We start from the raw sequence: 20,188 nt of genomic DNA, 5'->3' as shown, positions 1-20,188 counted from the left end.
AAATGTCAGATGCATTAAAGAAACCTAACATTACACGAAGGCTCCTTTTGAAACACGAATGATGCCACGGACCTATTTCCATTTGAAATTCCGATTTTTCCATTTATTATAGAACACCTACAATAAATAATAATAATGTCAAGTGATATTATTAAAGAATACTGATTTATTTTACCATTTGTTTTCTCTCCCCTAAAGGGAAAGAATATCAAAGAAACACCCAGATTGTGTTTAAGTGTTAACTTCATTTTATTTGTGTATACCTCATTGTTCTACTGGCAGTGTGTTGCCTAAATAGCTATCTCCCTACATATTCTTGCAAACTAGATCTTTTTCCCGTGATGGGAAAGAGAAGGATAAAAAGTAATTCCATGCATTTGGAAGACTTGGTATGATGAGGCAGGCACTAAGGTGTGCTTTTGATTTAATTAAGAAAAGTATAAACTTTGTGGAGTCATCTTCTTCACAGCAAAACATGAGGAAATCCTAGTTGAGGACTGAGATAAGCTAACTGATCAGCTTCCCTAAAGGAAATTCCACTGATTTTACAACAGTTCCCCAAACTCTGCAGGTTTTTCCGGTAAGTCAAGTCCAGGAGCAGAAATGGTTACCAGGACCTCAATTTTATTTTCATATTTGCAGAGATAATGAAAATTTTATTTGTGTTCCCCTGTGGGTTTTTGTTTGTTTGTTTGTTTACCTTTTCTCTTTGACCACACCCATAACAGAAGACTCAGATCTACCCAGAGCTAAGAGCAAGTCACAAGGCAACAATAAAACAAGCAGAGATGAATGAACAGGGATGGAGGTAGGAGGCTGTCCTGGGCAAGACTGGCTACAAAATCTGCAGAGTCTAGTGAAAAATGAAAATGCAGCGTTCATTATTCAAAAATTATTAAGAATTTCAGGGACTTCCCTGGCGGTCCAGTGGTTAAGACTCCGTGCTTCCACTGCAGGGGCCATGGGTTCGATCTCTGGTCGGGGAAGTAAGATACCGCGTGCCCCGAGGCGTGGCCAAAAAATAAAAATTATTAAGAATTTCAGAAGAACAACAGCAGTGCACTAAGCCAAGTGCAGGGCTTTTCTGAGTGTGGGGCTCTGTGTAACTAACTGCACAGGTCACAGGTCCATGAAGCTGGTCCTGGTCCTGGAAGACACTTACCAGGCTCCCTGGGTAAGCTTTACAAACAAACTCCAATCTCCAATAAGTCAAATATGTGGAGATGAAATAAAAGCTGCTTGGAGATACAGTTGAGATCTGTTCATTTTGTACTCCCACTGACTAGCAAAGTGTCTAACACGGAACAGGTACTTAAAATAAAGGTTGAAATGAAAAATAATGCAAATGGCAACTAACATTTTCATCAACTCATCTCCTTTGGGAAAGCAATTCTCGCCTTCAAGATTGCTCTGCTTGTTGCAGACAGCCATTTCCTCTCTCATCTCATCATACATGACATTAGCCACACAGAATGATGTTTGAGATTAAATCCCAGTATAAACAGCATCTTAAAATATCTAAAATATCTGGCAGAAACAACTCCCTTCTCAATCATCAACAGAGAGAGAACAAGTTCTCATTCACTCGCTGGAGCTGGCCAGGAGGAGGATTTGCCATTCTCAGCAAATTATATTATCCACAGGGAATTCATGCTGAATTTTAAGTCTGATTTGAAGAGAGTTCCTATTTCCCAGCCCACGGGTAAACTTTAAATAGCCATTAAAATGACATTTCAAAATAATAAAAGAATTCACAGAACCGGAGGAACAAAATACATGGTGTTGTAAAAGGAAATGGAAACGTTACCATAATTAGAGCTTTTAAAAGAGACATTTTAAACACTGGTTGAACACTGACTTGTTTACAATAGCACTCAAGGCAGATGGCAAGAGACTAAAAGGGAAACCATAGGTATTTACTAGAAAGGTAAGGTGAAGAAAGCTTTTGTAAGGTCATTGGAACCACTTCTTGAAACCTAGTTTTAAAAACAAAAAAACAAAAAAACACCAGTTTGACCTTTATGGGGATGTAAGGCTTCACCTAATCTGGCTTTGCCATCAATATAATATGCCAGAGGCCCAAACTATGTAACTGGAAGAAAAGGGGGGTTACCACTGCCCCCCCCACCATAGTCTAACAATGTAATAACGTAACTCTCTTGTCACTCACCGTCACAACAAAAATGCACTCACCCTCTTTATGGTACCTAAACAGTGCAGCTTTCAATGTGGGCATTTATTTGCAGTTAGTGGAATGACACGTTGTCCAGTAAGTTCTTCCCAGACAGGAGCTACATTTAACATTGTAGAATGCCCCCTAGAAGCCCATACAGAGATTAAGTATTTTTCAAAATCCTTCTGGAAATAACTGCTAGGCAGTTTTACCGAGCAGACTAGAATATAGCCTCATAGTCTAGTACTTTAGAGAAGTTGAGATGTGTAAGGAGAACGGTGATCCCAAGAGTAGAGTGACCCACAGAGGCTGAGAAGTGCAGAAAACACAGAGGCAGCACCCACTAGATGGAGGGAGCTTGGAACAGGTCCCACAGACCTGAAGTTTCCACCAGAATGCCACAATGTGTCAAGACTGTCCTTGGCCGGTAGAGCAACTGTGCTGGCCATAGCAGTGGTTCCACTGCTTTGCATCAAAACGATGCTTACCTCTAGGAAGGCAGACGGCCACACCTCAACAGCAGGCTACAAATGTGTTCTGGAAAAGTAGGAAAGGTTATCTGCCCTCATTAGGACAATTAGAAGCCCCTTAGCACTATGCAAACAGACGATTCAACAGGGATAATGCAAAGACAAACATGTTCTGATAACAGAAAAATGTCCCAGAATTGAAAATTTTAGAAACCATGTATGCACTCAGCAACTTCAACCTTGAAGCCAATTCACTCTTCAAAAATTAATTCTTCTCTTCAAAGTGTTCTCTTTAGTGTTGAAAAAACTAAAGAGGGACTTCCTCACTGGAGGAAGACTTGGAAAAACCCCAGACCTAAACGAAAAGCAGTGATCTTGGCCAACAGCTTTCTGGTTTCCCCTGGCTATTATTAAGGATCCTTCTGTTTGACTAAGAATTTCTCCACCTCTCACAAACCATCTTTTTTCTTTCTGTGTCCAGAAAAAAATCTGAAAACCATGTGTTTATAATGAGCCTGTTGCTATGCACATCGTTAAAACACATTACAAAAATCTTTCCTTTGAGTCAGGAGGAGGACAGCATGGGGGAAGATGAACTCCTAGCCAGAGTCCCTTTGCTGAGCAGACAAGCTGGCGAAAAGGGAGATGAGAAACAAAGCAAAATGGAAAAAAATATGGTGGTCCCATCCCTTGAGTCATTTTAACCAAAGGAGGAAAACTAACATTTTTAAAGCCCCAAGGTAATGCATCTTACAGTTTGGAACAGGGCTAACAAACTCTCTTCCTAATCTCTTTAATTCCTATGGTTTCATGACTCATCCTCATCTGTCTATCAGTGTGTCCTTTTCACCAGCTTTTTCACACTTCTGTAAGACTATCAGGAGTTTTGTTTTGGTTTTTTTCCCCTTTTATGTGTACTTCTGTGTGTATTCTCCTTTTGATATCTTTGGTCTTCTATTCAGTTACCACCTAAACGTAGGTCCTGAACTGTCCATGTCATCCCCTACTCCCCATAGTATCTTGGCCTTTTTCCCTCACTTACGAAGAGACTTGTTCTGCAAAAGTCATATCCTGGAAACGAGATGAGACAAAGCATATCAAAATTAATGTCAAAAAACAAAGATTCTCGATTTTCTAACTTAAAAAACCTGGACTTGATAATCTTAAGTCAATCACCTTCTTAAACAGTTTGCAACCAACATCCTTCTCCAATTTTTGTTGTATTTTTCCAAATACTGTATTAACCTGCAAGTTTTCAAGGGTAGGACTGTGTGAAGATGAGAAATGAAATATACATCTTTTAAATATATCTTTCTTTCACCCCTGTGTGTCTTTATATGGGTTCACACACATGCACGCACACACGCGTGCGTGCACACGCACACACACACAGAGTATTAATTCCAAGCTCTTTGTCCTTAATCAGAAAAGAAATGGCTGGTCCCGACTAATGCTATAGAACCTGTTTTACTCTCAAATAGAAGTATCCAAACCATTGCAAACATGTGTTGGGTGAAAACAAGTGTGGCTGGCTCCAGACAAAGGCTTATTTTTTAAGCACAGATGGTTGAATGGTTGCCTCCTCCAAAGGGTTGCCCACAATGAAAGACAGATTTCTATTTCTAATCTAGGCAAACATCTTACTCAGCGGGGCATCACAAAGACTAACTGTTCTGTGTCAGATGCTGCGGATCCCAGGTGCTCTCAGAGAAGCCAAAGCCCACCTCCACGTGAGATGCCTGGTAACTCAGGTAACAGGGGCTGACTGGGGAGTGAGCCACTAACCAGCTCCTCATGAATGCTGCTGGGGCCTTCCGTCAAACATTCCTCTGGAATCCCGCACCCACCACTGCTTCTCCTTGGCTGCTCTGCCTGGAGGACAGTTTCAATATTCAGTTGAGACCCCAGATGCTTCTAAAACCTCCCAGGAGGGCTCAGATTCCCAAGGGCTCCTAATGACTACTGGTAGCACTCTTCACCTTGAATTCAGCTCTTCTATTCCTCTCTAATACCAAACCCAGAAATCTTGAGCACTTAAAACTGTTATTCTGTTCAAACCAGTCTCCTTTACCCTCTAGTCTATATGCCTAAAACCCAGGGTAAGTCTCAGTGAATCACACCTGGGTCATTGTTGGTGTCACTCAACCTTCCCAAGTATATGTATTCCTTTTTTCTTTCTTTTTTTTCCTGGCCACGCCGTGTGGCTTACAGAATTTTAGTTCCCCAACCAGGGATTGAACCCGGGTCCCCCACAGTGAGAGGGCTGAGTCCTAACCCCTGGACCACCAGGGAATTCCCTCCTTTTTTCTTTTCATTCTCCCTCTATCAATGTTCCTTTCTTTATTTACAACACTTTTCTCTATTATTTCTCCACCTCCCTTGCTCTGACCGCCCCCCCACCCCTGCCGGCACATTCCAGTTTTAGGGCCCCTTGGGACAACAAAAATTCCTGCAATGCTGGGCGGGGGAGGGGGAGGACCAAAAAAAACTCCTCATGCAAACCGGCTCCTAATTTTAAACATCCTTTCCCATAAAGAGAAGGTTATACCTGAAATCTACATAGGTTAGCTCCAATGTTTAAATCTAAAAAACATCCTTCAAAGTTTTGAATTATTTTCTGTTAGTTTTTCTGATCAAACAACAGTAACAGAGTTTGCTTCAAAATCCTATGTTGAAAAACACTTCTTTCCTTCCTTATCAAACTTCTTAAATGAACCAACCTAACTGAGCAAAAAGAAATTCAAAAGTTCCTACTCTATACCTCAGTTTTTGAGATTTAAACACTTTTTGTTTCAGCTTATAAATGCAAATATTGACAATCAAATAATGCAGCATTAAGTTTACTTATCTGGAAAATCTAAAACTGTCAAGAGCTTTAGAGGATAACTAACTTATTGATTCCCAAGTCTGAATGAACATCAGAACTACCTGAGGAATATTGTTTACTTTAAACAACACATCCTCGTGAACCCCAGTCTGAGACATTCCAGTTCAGACTTCTGGTGCAGCCCTAGAATCCATATTTATAATAAATGCTTCGGGTAATTATGATCTAGCAGGCCCTGGTCTGTTTGAGAACCACTGATGATTCCAACATTCTTCCCAATATGGCGGTCTCCTCTACAAGACACTACATGGGCTATCCACTCTGTGCTACAGCATTTTCAGAGACTGGGGCTCTTGCCCTTTTATAAGTCTGCTTACTCCACTTTTACATGGCTTTATTATTAGAAACTCTGTTCTTAAGTCGAGCCAGATAACCAAAGTCTTTCAGCTCCTTGAACTTCATTATTACCGGCCCTAATTTTGTGCTCTGGAGCTGACACAGAATTCCCTCCCCATGAGAGTCCAAAGGCAGCTACTGTACCCTTGCAAGTCTTCATTTTTCTAAGCTTAAACAATCTTTTTTTCTTTAACTTCATAAAGCACAATTTCTGAGTCCCTCACCATTTCAACTGCTCTTCCTAAACAGACCTTACAGAATAAATCTGTCTAGAGGAACACCACTTCATTTTCTTTTTCTTACGGGCTGTACTTTTCCCAATATGCATTAATTTATAGTCCATGTTTCATCCTTGGCACTCATTCTCTTGCATTTAATGGTCCAAGAGCCATGAATCAGCAAGTATTTATTATTACCCTAATGCTGTGTTCCTAACACTGTGTAAAGTACTCAAGGATTCAAAAGCTGGAGGAAATCATCTTGCTTTGATTTGACTAGAGGAGATTTGAGGAGATAATTTCTTGGACAGAAAGGACTTAAATAAATGAAATCACTTGAAAACAATGCACGATGGTACACAGTCAAGTGCTTCAAATGAATGACACCTGAAAGACTGACATAGGTTTCCTGAGTCAGACTGTCGGCTCTCTCATGGCCTGTGTTTATAGAAATACCACCTATTTAACAATGATTTGGGTTAAAAAAAGAAGAAGATGGACACTATCGCCTTAAAATGTAAATAAAAATTTCAACTGCATCCTTATTTCAGAAATTTAAAATCTAAGAAATGACACATGCAATAATCAAGTAGAATACTGTTCCTTCTACCTGGGATGCCACTGGCATTGCTTCCCAAGCACTCTGAATGCCATGATCCAAGTAAAAGGCTTAAAGTAGAGGGTTTATGCGATTCCCTTCATTACCGGAAATAACAGAATGATAAGGAGACACCCCCCCTACCTGCATATTTTAACAAACACCAACAAAAACGCACTTGTTTCATTTACAGAATCGCAGACTATCAGAACGTTTGGGACTCATTCAAATCCCTCACTTTACAGATGAGGGAAAAATATCACTTCAAAGATGGCACGTGGTTTCTCTCCCAGGTAAAGCGGCCAATGAGCAGGAGGGTGGGGCTAATCCCCAGATCGCTCTGCTGTTGGCTTCCTGCCTCCCTGCATTCAACCTACGAAACCAAAACCCTTACCGTCTCAGCGCTTTCCTCAACTCTACTCCCATCTTCAGTTACCTTCTCAAGCCTCAAATCCAGAGTCTGATGATGCATTTTGTTTGGGGACATTTTGAGGGAAGGAGTGGACCAAACGGTTTTAGGTGGTTGATTTTTTATGAAATCCTAGCATATTGATTTTACCCACAGTCTATGCTGCTAGACACAAAATTCTACCTGCTTCAGGATCACTGCTACCTCACTAGCAGTATAGGGAACCGCTGGGGTTAGCTACATGGATTCAAACAAAAATTCTAAAGCTGCAAAGCAACTGGTAAACAATTCCCAACTACTACGCCACCCTCTTCCCCACCACACACACACACACACACACACACACACACACACACACACACACACACACACACACACACACACACACACTAAATCAACCAGCTCATCTACTTCATCTGAAGCCTCACAGTTAATCCACATCCTATATGGAACGCGGAGGAAAAAATGTACCTACCTTGTGGCCTCTTGCTGAAGCCACGACACATTTGGCACATAAAACATGACTCCAAAGAAAAGCAGAGGCTCATTGGCAAATTTGTCCAGATGTTTCTTCAGAGGTTTCTCCAGCTCCACCCATCGTGCTTGCTGGCTCTTGCTGAGAAACCAAAGGCCAAAGTAGTGCGTCTAGATAAAAGGATAAAACAGCATCAGTTCACGCTTACAAGGGGCATCCTGAGACCACACAGGAAATAAGACTCCAACACTTTACCTCCCCTTTGGTGCCTCAGCCCGTACACAAGGATCCAGCTTTTACTTTTGAACTTTGGGACACATGAAAAGAAACCACAGGTACCCAGTACTGTAATCTACCCTGAGTCTCCAGATGCAGTATTCCTACCCATTGCTGCTGTTTGTACATGTGGGTACTGATGCACCTATGCTAGGTAAGCGGGGGTGATGCAGAGTGGGGACAGTGGGGACTTATTCTAGGATCTCAAGGCTGACTTCCCTGTGCTAGTGAAGCACCGGAGCAGAGGCAAACACAGCTCTCTCACCTGCTACAAAGTAACTTACTGTTCAACTCCAAAGATGAAACCTTCTGCCAACTTTAAGCTTCAGCAGTGTAGATATTTTCATACAGTACCGGATTGGAACAGAAAATTGATTCACTGTTTAAGCTTTAATGGAGTACTTTTAAAAAAACATCGGCCTCGACTACTTCATTATACATGAACTGCAGCGAATCTCTCCCCCGCATTAAGCAGGGAGAGAGGAAGGAGCCCCTCTTCACAGCTGCCACAGGAGCCCCTGGTGCCTGTCCCTGGCAGATGATGGGGGGATTTGAGAGATGAGAGTGAGATTTTCACCCTTAGACTTGAAGCCTCAGCCAGGTTAGTTTTGAACAACGTGCTAAATGATTAAAACAGGTACTTTTATGCATCCAACCCTCTCTTTACATTAATTCATGCTAGGATTTCAGGATTAGCACAACAGTCGCTAAAAAACAGATCGTTGCTCTTGAAGCATTCTTTTATATTTCAATTATAGCCTAGAATGGTTTACAGCACACCTGGAAAGCTGCCTTCAAAGGAATGAATTCATTACAATGTTTAATTTCCAAAGGCGTTTTTGTGCCGACCTTCCCACTCCAGCTGGCTGCCACCTCAACAATACTATAGATCAATCCCCATCACCACCCCACCAAAATCTGTAATCAAGTTTTGACTCTGACTTTACCAGAAAACCAGACACATCCTTCCCTACATAAAGCTGCAGATCCAAAATACTCTAAAGGATATTTTTAAATGGGTGTACTTTCAGATGGGACCATTTCCTCCATGATTTTCCAAAGGGCAAGTCCATACCAGAAGTCTATGCATTTCTTGAGCAACAAAATGCCAATGAACAGAGCCGAGGTTATATTTCTATCAACTTAGACCAACTTGCTTGAGTGAATTCTGACCCTCTTGTTCATTTCCCAGCTCCAGTGAGCCCCTTAGTTGTTCCAATGGGACTGATGACGTAGAGGAAATGAAATGTGGCTGAACAGAAAGAAAATAGGCTTTGAAGTCAGTTCATCTCCAAGCTTTTACACTCTCTGTCTTGATAACTTTATATAAGTGATGGAGCCTCCAAGGGTCTCAGAGCTTTCTCATCTGTGAAATGGGGATGGTGATTACAACCGTCACCCACAGGCTGTTAGGGGCGTAAATGAGACAATGCCTGTCCACGTGCGCGTGGCCCACATTAAGTAACTACTTCATAAATGGTGACTTCTGTTGCTGCTACTATTATCACCATGATCATCATCCTCGGTAAATGAAAGCAGGCAAGCCTCAAGAATCTTTGTCATCAGTGCTATTGGCATCTCTATCAAGCACAGAATCAGAAAACAGAAGTTAAAAGACGCAGACGTAGAGAATGGTCTTGAAGACACGGGGAAGGGAAGGGTGAGCTGGGACGAAGTAAGATAGTGGCATGGACATATATACACTACCAAATGTAAAACAGATAGCTAGTGGGAAGCAACCACATAGCACAGGGAGATCAGCTCGGTGCTTTGTGACCACCTCCAGGGGTGGGATAGGGAGGGTGGGAGGGAGACGCAAGAGGGAGGAGATATGGGGATATATGTATACATATAGCTGATTCACTTTGTTATACAGCAGAAACTAACAATACACCGTAAAGCAATTATACTCCAATAAAGATGTTAAAAAAAGAAAACAGAAGTTATCTAAAAATAAAGGAGAAAAAGCAAGCAAAAGCAGAAGATGGAAGGCCTATAAATGACATAAAAATCTAAAAGGTATAAGAAAAAAAGAAAATCACAAAGCAGTGCCTCCCCAAAGATTTTCTTTAGAGTCTCATTATAGGTGTTTATGGGACACGGAAACATCACTCTGATGCTTTCCTAGGAGATCTATCATGTGGGCTTAGGCTAACCTTAAAATGAGGCAATCTGGGTACTTAATAAACCGTCTGAAAAGGGTCCAAGGCAGTTCTGCATTATACTGAATCCCTTCATGGAGCACAGAGCCATATGAGGGTATTCTACCATACTGTGGATGGCTAGGAGTGAGTTTGCATATGATAAATGAGGTAATATATGTAAACAGTGACAGGCTATGTGATAATCATTTTAGTTGAAAAAGAGCCCTTTTATAAGCATAGGTAGAGAAAGGGAGGGCAAACTTTGCAATTGCTTAACAAGCCAACCATGACTTATTATCTTTCATTAAAAGGAGTCTTCACATTTGGAGGTATGATTTTATGGTCCATACTTCATTCAAATTGTAACATTCACTAAAATTAGTAACATTCAAACTATAAAGGGTCCACAATAACTGCATAAACATTCTACAAGTGATTTTGAAAAAAAAAAAAAAAGATTTAACTTTTACTTCTCCTATGCTTTGGAGGCCCGTATTTTAAATTTCCTTTTCTCATTCCCACCCAATCATTAAACCAGACCTGATCTCCCCACTTCAAAAAAAAAAAAAAGGGACTTCCCGCGTGGCGCAGTGGTTAAGAATCCACCTGCCAGTGCAGGGGACACAGGTTCGAGCCCTGGTCCGGGAAGATCCCACGTGCCATGGAGCAACTAAGCCTGTGAGCCACAACTACTGAGCCTCTGCTCTAGAGACCGTGAGCCATAGCTACTGAACCTGCATGCCACAACTACTGAGCCTGTGTGCCACAACTACTGAAGCCTGCACACCTAGAGCCCGTGCTCCGCAACTAGAGAAGCCACTGCAATGAGAAACCCACGCACCGCAATGAAGAGTAGCCCCCGCTCCCCGCCACTAGAGAAAGCCCGCGCACAGCAACAAAGACCCAACGCAGACAAAAATAAATAAATTTTTTTAAAAAACCCACCCTGAGAAAGAATATTCCATGGAGTACACATACACATCCATGCATGCACAAAGATACATTCATGCACACATGCACACACAGAAAAGGAAGATGATGAGGTACAAAAGAAATCATTGTATGATAATAGTCTTGAGCCATAATTAACAGTACAGAATTCCAAATAACAAGGTAAACCACTTCCAATGCCAAAACCTAATCCATGGCGTAAGATATTTTTGTTGCTGCAATACAGTCTTTTCCAGAGGACACAGGGTATTTCTGGGTGACTCACCATGCATTTATCCAATGAAACAATTATTTAACTATTCAAGGAATGGGGTTCCAATGCAGAGGCAGGTAATCTGGAGGACACAGTTTCTACCTACTATGGCCAGAACGACCTAGTTTTAGAAGCGCTGTATTGAGTTATTTAGGAGGAAGGAAAGTTCATTTATGAGATCCCCATCCGCACACTGTTTTGTGAAGCTCTGCCCCAAGTAACCTTCTCCATTCCCACCCCATCCCCCACCCCGTTCTTCCCCTAGCCACATCCCTGTTCTGGAGTATTCGATGGAGGAGAAAGACCCTGTCTCAAAGTTCTTACCCTGTTCTGTTCAAGTTCACAAGGCAACACATTTATTCAGCCATGTCTACACAATGCATCACAGGAAATGGAATCAGAACCTAACCACTCACTTAAACTAACATGTGCACCAATCAACTTCCTGTGTATCAGCCAAGGGGCCATTACTCCCATCAAGCCCAGCTGAGACCACACCAGGCCTGTTCATAAGCGACTTGCCAATTTCAACTCCAGCTGAATTCTGAAAGCTGAGCTTCACTGCTAAACACTGCCAGATGGTTGAAGGAAACGTGGTGGATTCCAAATAGAAACCACCTCCTCCATGACCAAAAGGATTCCACCGTATTGCCCAAGAAAATGACTGAGACACTTGTTTGGTTTATCTCCAAAGCACCAAACATAAGCCAGGTCCATCTAATCCTCAGGATACCTCTGTGTGAGCTCTAAATCCCATTTTATTTCTCTAGTTTTCTTTAGAAAACAGCTCTGGTGCCAGGAATTCTGCAATGAGTTCACTGCAATAAGAAAAAACAGGGCTTCCCTGGCGGTGCAGTGGTTAGGAATCTGCCTGCCAAGGCAGGGGACTCGGGTTCGAGCCCTGGTCCGGGAAGATCCCACATGCCGCAGAGCAACTAAGCCCGTGCGCCACAACTACTGAGCCTGCGCGCTAGAGCCCGCGAGCCACAGCTACTAAAAGCCCGCGTGCTTAGAGCCCGTGCTCCACAACAGGAGAAGCCACCTCTCACTGCAACCAGAGGAAGCCCGCGCACAGCAACAAAGACCCAACTCAGCCAAAAATAAATAAATAAATAAATTTACAAAAAAAAGAAAAGAAGACAGAAGAACCGGTTCCCAGGGAGAGGAACCACATCTCTGAATCAATTGCTAAAAATGCAAAAATGCATTACTAAAAAAATAATGTAAGAAGAGCCACATAAATTGTCATTTTCATATGAGTAGTTTCCTGGTTTATTTGGTTTGGAGTTTTGCATTTTAACAGGGGAGATAAATGTATGTGAGCCCTCAAAAATAGGCTAGTTTCTTCAGTGGCAGATTGGCATGTGAATCCTTCAGTGTCATAATAAGAGCCCTCTTTCGGTATCATGAAAAGATTGTAGTAAATAAGGCCTTTAAAAACAGTTTGGGATGTTTTTGATTTATTTCTTCATTTATTTGTAAATATGGTGTTATCCCCCATGGTAGCTATTAATAGGGAAAGATTATTTTTTGAGGGTTTTGTTTTTCTAGTGTTATGACAATGGCATGGCTTTAATGCCAACTATTTATAAGGGTTACAGACACAGTCTTGGCAATTACTAGGGATTAAATCCACGATCTTATCTCAAGCATTTTGAAGAGTTAATCATCCAGAAGCAAAAGTTTAAAATACTTTCCATTAGGTTGTAATAGGGTCCCTGTAGTAGCCAGTATATTTCAGTTGTAAATTAAGAAACAAAGAGGTTGAGACACCTCCACATAAAATATATAGGAATTACATACAAGCATTCAAACTTTCACTGAGGCATGGAAAATACTTCAAAAGATGACTAGACACAGACTCTGAAAACAGCACTTCACGCAATTACACTCCAAATGCTTTGGAAAATAAACCACCATACATCAGTTGGATAACTGCAAAAAACGACTTGCGTGCAATCAACCTCTACTCTGGATAGTCCGGGATTTCTATAACTGGTACGTCTATAATTAACAACTGCACCATCTTCATTTTCCTAGTCAATCTTTTCATAAAAGTACAGGAAAAGAAATTGCAGAGTAACACAGACCCAAGAGGCAAATCTCATAGCCAAGAAAAATCAAGTCTTCTGAGGCTGCACGACTCACTCGGAATATACAAAAAGATGAAGACCAGGGGATTACTTCACCTACAATCGCTATATCTAGAAAATAGACACTGGCACCAATTTACCTTACACAACTGACATTAAGCTAGTAAGATTTCACATCATAATCTTTACAAAGACAAAAAGCAATGCAAAATTCAGAAATTTCCCCAGCAGAGTACTCTTCAATCAGTTCTTAATCATGGTTGATTATTTTAGTCCTCTGCAAATACAAACATATATAGATATGCTTAAGCTGGCTATAAAATACAGCAAATTCCACTATTATCTGACAGGGCCAGGGAATGAGGTGTTCCAGTACTCCCATTATCACAGATAAATTTCCAATTCCCAAAAGATTAACATAAAATCAAGCCATAGAAATGTCCTTAATGTAGGTTAGCTTTACTTTGATGAAAGGAAATGCATGTTAAGATTCTGTATCTTTGTAAGCTCTAGCCATTATGAAAAGAGCAAAATGTGAGACATTTCTACCATAACTGATAGCTCTGGATAAATCAGCTTTCAGTAAAGATGAAAATATAAATTTGCAAAAGAAAAGGGGAATAACTTAGAGGATAATCACCAATGCTATGAAATGGTTATGGATTTTTTTTTAGGCTCCTTTAAAAACCAGGGCTCTTAGTTTAGCCTTAGAAGAGCCCCAAGAGTTATCAAATTTTTTCTTCCCCAAAGTGCTGGATTTCCTAATAAAACAACAGTTCTCTACCTTGAATAGAATATAGCCATGAAGAGTATTCTCACGTACCTGTGTTAAATTATTTATCCCTCCTCCATTTATTATTTTTTAATTAAAAGTAGAGTCACGATTATCCCTAAAGGAAATAATTCTAGCATATTTTTACATTTTGTTGGAATTCTTTATATTCCTTATTACTATGAACATGGCCTCCTTGCTTTTCTTAGAACAGCAGCGTTTAGTAGAAATATAAAGTGAGCCAGATATTTTTTTAAATGTGTACCTGAATTTTTAAAAATTATTATGCTGACACTACTTTGTTTTATTTATTTATTTATTTACTTACTTACTTACTTACTTATTTATTATTTTGACTGTGCCGGGTCTTTGTTGTGGCACGTGGGATCTTCGCTGCGGCATGCATGCAGACTTCTTAGTTGCAGCCTGCGGACTCAGTTGCGGCATGTAGGCTTCTTAGTTGCAGCCTGCAGACTCTTAGTTGCAGCATGCAAACTCTTAGTTGTGGCATACACACGGGATCTAGTTCCCTGACCAGAGACTGAACCTGGGCCCCCTGCATTGGGAACACGGAGTCTTACCCACTGGACCACCAGGGAAGTCCCTGAGCCACATATTTAATTTAAAATTTTCTGGTAGCTACATTTAAAAAGTACAAAGAAGTAAAATTAATTTTAATAAATTTTATTTAAAGAAGTAAAATTAACTTTAAAAAATTTTACTTAAAATGGTATAGGGACTTTCCTGGTGGCACAGTGGTTAAGAATCCACCTGCCAATGCAGGGGATATGGGTTCAAGCCCTGGTCTGGGAAGATCCCACATGCCGCGGAGCAACTCAGCCCATGTGCCACAACTACTGAGCCTGCACCCTAGAGCTCCCGAGCCACAACTACTGAGCCCACGCGCCACAACTACTGAAGCCCGCATGCCTAGAGCCCGTGCTCCGCAACAAGAGAAGCCACCGCAATGAGAAGCCTGTGCACTGCAACGAAGAATAGCCCCCGCTCTCCACAACCAGAGAAAGGCTGCGTGCAGCAACGAAGGCCCAATGCAGCCAAAAATAAATAAATTAAAAAATAAAATAAAATGGTATATTCAAAATATTATGCTTCCAACATGTAACTATTATAAAAATGACTGAGATATTTTAACTTTTTTTCATACTAGGTCTTCAAAATCCGCTGTGTATGTTATACTTACTGCACATCTCAGTTCAAGCTAGCCACACTTCAAGCGCTCAATAGCCACATGTAGCCAATGGCTATCCTACTGGGCAGTGCAATCTGAAATTAATAACTGTTCAAGGAACTGAAAGATTTTGGCTCAGTGGAAGATCATAGTTTCTAATGATCAAAGCCATCTAAAAATGGAATAAGCAGACTTACAAAAGGGTGAGAGCCCAGACTCTGGAGGGACTGTAGGGGGTCTAGACAGCCTGAGTGGTGTCTTTTTTTTTTTTTAACTTTTTATTTTATATTGGAGTATAGTTCATTAACAATGTTGTGTTGGTTTCCGGTGTACAGCAAAGTGATTCAGGTATACATATACATGTTATCTATCCTTTTTCAAATTCTTTTCCCATTTAGGTTGTTACATATTATTGAGCTGTGCTATGCAGTAGGTCCTTGTTGGTTACCCATTTTAAATATAGCAGTGTGTATATGTCAATCCCAAACTCCCTAACTATCCCTTCCCCCCGACCCTTCCCCCCACCCCATAACCATAAGTTCTGTTCTCTAAGTCTGTGAGTTTGTTTCTGTTTTGTAAACAAGTTCATTTGTATCATTTCTTTTTTTTTTTTTTTTTTTTAATTTTTGGCTGTGTTGGGGTCTTCGTTGCTGTGCGCGGGCTTTCTCTAGTTGCAGCAAGCAGAGGCCACTCTTCGTTGCAGTGCGCAGGCTTCTCATTGTGGTGGCTTCTCTTGTTGCGGAGCACGGGCTCTAGGTGAGCAAGTTCAGTAGTTGTGGCACATGGGCTTAGTTGCTTTGCGGCATGTGGGATCTTCCCAGAGCAGGGCTCAAACCCGTGTCCCCTGCATTGGCAGGCAGATTCTTAACTGCTGCACCACCAGGGAAGTCCCTGTATCATTTATTTTCAGAGTCCGCATATAGCATACTATATTTCTCTTTCTCTGTCTGACCTGAGTAGTGTTTTGCAGAGGAGACTGCCATATTAAGTGCTTCCTATGTGCCCAGCACTGAGATACGGTGGCAACTTTGCAAAAACGAACTCATTTAATCCTCCCAACAACTTATGGAGGCTGCTACTATTACCATCTTCATCCACAGATGAGAAAACAGAGGCACGAGGTGGTTAAGTAACTATTCAAGATCACACAGCAAATCAGTGGCAGAGCCAGGATTCAAACTCGGACAGTTTGGTCCGAACTCTCATTCCTAGCCACTAAACTCTGCTGTCTCTCCATGTATTTATTTTTCAAAGATAAGAGCTAGTCATAAGCCAACATTGTTTTAGCTATTTCTCTCTTAATCTAGGGCAATGATTTTTCAAGCCACGTTGGGGCATGTGTGGGAAGGGCACAGGAGATGGGCCTCCAGATACCCTATCCATCCCCTCAGCAGACAGAGCAGCTCCATTTTACATATTGAAGTTCCACCTAAGATTTCATTTGGGGAAGAGGAAATCCATTGATCCAAACATACTGTAACTATATTATCAGAATTCTAATTTTCTGAGCCTCCTGTATCTCCCGCGTCTCTTCCTTTAAATAGAGTTCCCAGCCAGAAACTCATACCTAATTTTTTTTCTGAACTTATTTAAAACAATTAAAAAATTTTTCTTCTTAAGGGGTTCACATTATTTCCTCTTGTCAGGTTATTGTTATGTCCACCTAATTAGCATCTCTGTTCTTCCTGTCCCCCAATCCCCATCGTTTTTCGGCTATTTGGTTCTTTTCTTAAAACACAAGGTGATCAGGTCATGCTTCACCTTGAAATCTTTTTATGGCTTTCCATCTCCAGGCAGTGTTTTATTCCCCAAACGATTCGAAGAGTATTTACTAGAAGGCTAAATTAATTGTGAAACACTGAGCTTAACACATTTATTTTTTTAACTGCAGAACTTATGAGACTGTTTCCCAAAGCATCTTACCACGGCCCCTTTTTCTGCCACTACACATCCCTGGGAATTAGAACGGTGGAGTCAGTCTACCTGAATTTGAGCCAGCCCAGTGCCTACACTGTGGTCTCCCCATCCATAAAATGGGGACAGCAAGAGTAGCCACCTGACAGACTTGTTAGGAGAATTAAATGAGTTGATCTATGAAAGGCGCTCAGCACAACATGTGGTACATTAAAAGGTGGTGATTATTTTAATTATTTTTGTGACACATTTTAGAAACAATGTTCTACTGGATCTAGTTAAAACTCCTTAGCCAAGTACATCAAACCCTTCAAAAGCAAACTCCACCTCCCTACCCACACTCCTATCCTCCCCTCCATGACCCCTACACACACACACACACACACACACACACACACACACACATACACAGATATGTGCAAACTGCACTCTGCCCTTCCCTGAAAATTCCGTGTTCTTTCCTGTTTCTGTACCTCGGCACAGGCTGTTCTCTTTGTTTTGTTTCTTGTTTTTCCTATTCTCCCAACTCCAGGGTTTCTGGGAGCAGGGACCCTGTCATATTCTGCTTCCCCAGGGGATGATTGTGTTTGCTGACTAAGCCAGGCCTGGGCACTCTGGATGCCATATGAAATGGCAGCACAGTTGTGCATTCAAAACCAAATTTGACCCTGAAAACGTTTAGCGTATCAGTTCAGGGATTTCTGAGCACGAGCCCCCGGTTCCCTTTGCTTGGCCCGGCAACAAACCTTTCTCTGCTCCAAACTCGGACGTTTCGGTTTGTTTGGCCTCACTGCGCATCGAGCACATGAACCTGCATTCAGTAACAGGAGGGTGAAGTCATACAGGACACGGTCAAATACTAGCAGAGAGTCAACTGAGACCTTTGGTGCCCCAGGGTGACTCAGGATGACATTTCATTTTGTTGGAAGAGGAATATGTGTTTAACACTGAAACATGTATACTTTTCAATTAATGTCTGAGTATAATATTTGTTTAAGAAATCAGTTTATTACATTAAAAAAAAGAGTTTACCGTATGGACACACGTCATTATACGTTTGTCAAAATCCACAAGATGTACACCACCAAGAGTGAACCCTAACCTACACTATGGACTTTGAGCATGTGATGTGTTAATGTGGGTTCATTGACTGTACAAATGGACCACTCTGGTGCGGGGTGTCGACAGTGGGGGAGCCTGGGGGGGGAGGGGACAGGAGGTATAAGGGACTCTCTGTGCTTTCCACTCAATTTTGCTATAAACCTAAAACGGCCTTAAAAAATACAATCTTTTTTTTTTTTTTTTGGCCGCACTGTGCAGCTTATGGGATCTTAGTTCCCCCACCAGGGATGGAGCCTGTGTCCTGCAATGGAAGCATGGAGTCCTAAGCACTGGACTGCCAGGGAATTCCCTACAATCTATTTTTAAGTTATCTAATAAAACATAAATTGTAATTAACGTAGATCAAAAATTAAATCAAAATTAATTTTCCTTTTCTAATATAAATCTACGGTCAAGTTTAGGGTACATGTAAACTACAGAACACGTCTAATGGCAAAGCCAAATATTCACCACACTCTACTTTCCAAAACTTCATAAAGACTAAACAATTCATTGTGTTTTAGATGAATTTTTTTTCTTTCTTCTCTAAAGCACCATCAGCCCTATTTGAAAAATGACCCACATACAAAGTCAAGTGAGTGTGGCAGACCCTGTGTTCACACCCTCCCCTCTGCTCTTGGGTCGAGCATGCATTCCTCCTTGAGGTGTGTCTGGGCAAATGAAGAACAAAGTATTACATTGCTCTATCTCATCCTTCAGTTCAAGAGGACTTTCTATAGGACTGTTTCACAAAAGGCCAATACCTTCCATGTGATCTGCCACAGAATGAAAGCATAAAACCAAAAAAGAAAGTGATTTGTTCTAACGTGGATGCAACTGTTTAGAGCATGTCAAAATAAAGCCAACATTAAACGCAAACCCCATCTTAGCGTGAGAAGATCAATCACCCTGCAACACACACTTGGCAGTAGAATCTGGACTTCACTGCTTTGTCCTTTGTGACGACCCAGTTGTGGGATAATCCAGGGTTGACCTCTGCCCTCTCACTGAGAGAAACAATACTCTGCTGAACGTTAATTATTATTATCATACACATCTCCAGACACCCCTCACTTTGCACCTTACACTCTGGCTTTACCTGGTGATTCACAGAGATGCCTCGTCAGCCCCCCAGAATGGTGCCTGATCCATGCACATCCATGGATCTTCAAAAATCCAGTTCCCCATGCCCAGAATGACCTGCCTTCTTTTTCACCTACTGAACTCCTGGGCATCCTTCAAGTCCCTGTTCAAAATGTGAGGGCTCTGTTCATATTTCACTGAGGCTTCCTCTCCCCTAGCTAGGGCTGCGGTGTTCAGTGCAGCAAGGCTGTGCACTGCAGAGCTCTAAGGAGAGCCACTGCCTTTCAGGCCAGCCCCTGCATTGCATTTAGTGTGGATCACATTCAGTCTTAGCTGGTTTTCACATGCTGGATTCCTCTACTAGTCTGTGCATATCTCGAAGGAAAAATTACAACTTATTTATCTTAGTTTCACCAAGTCCCAAAACAGTGTCTGGAACATTGCAGTTGTTCAGTATTTCCTTTAATGAAAAAATGTTTTTCAAAACTCTCAAATTGGAACAATTATACATTATTAGACACAGCCCTGTGCATTTGCCATACTATATCTCTCCTAATATTTACAACAGCCCTGTAAGGTAAGTGAGGTATCACTATTCCCATGTTATTGCTGAGAAAACTGATTTCCAGAGAAGTTCAATAACTTTTCCAAGGTTACCTCATAAGTGACAGAACCATAACTTGAACTCAAGTTCAAGACTCCAAAGCCTGCACTTACAACTACTTAACCACATACTATACTGCTTCTAATGCATGCAAAGAATACTTAGTTATTCTCATTTAAGTTACTGGGAATATTCAAAAGTAAAACCACTGCATATATTTTCAAATGATCTATAATGAAAAT

At 41.3% G+C, this 20,188-nt stretch overlaps 1 protein-coding gene across 3 annotated transcripts in view; it reads right to left on the bottom strand.

Moving 5' to 3' along the window:
* The window catches only part of PTPN14 (protein tyrosine phosphatase non-receptor type 14), a 175,800-nt gene that overhangs the window by 80,787 nt on the left and 74,825 nt on the right, over window positions 1-20,188 (bottom strand). For all 3 annotated transcript variants that reach the window (XM_028164870.2, XM_057546071.1, XM_057546080.1), the window contains one exon: window positions 7,567-7,736. In XM_028164870.2, coding sequence (XP_028020671.1) covers window positions 7,567-7,736 — 170 coding nt within the window. The remainder of the gene's footprint in view (window positions 1-7,566; window positions 7,737-20,188) is intronic.

The sequence above is a fragment of the Balaenoptera acutorostrata genome, chromosome 1, assembly GCF_949987535.1.
Source record: "Balaenoptera acutorostrata chromosome 1, mBalAcu1.1, whole genome shotgun sequence".
NCBI classification, from domain to species: Eukaryota; Metazoa; Chordata; class Mammalia; order Artiodactyla; family Balaenopteridae; genus Balaenoptera; species Balaenoptera acutorostrata.
This window is presented reverse-complemented; position numbering and strand designations above follow the sequence as displayed.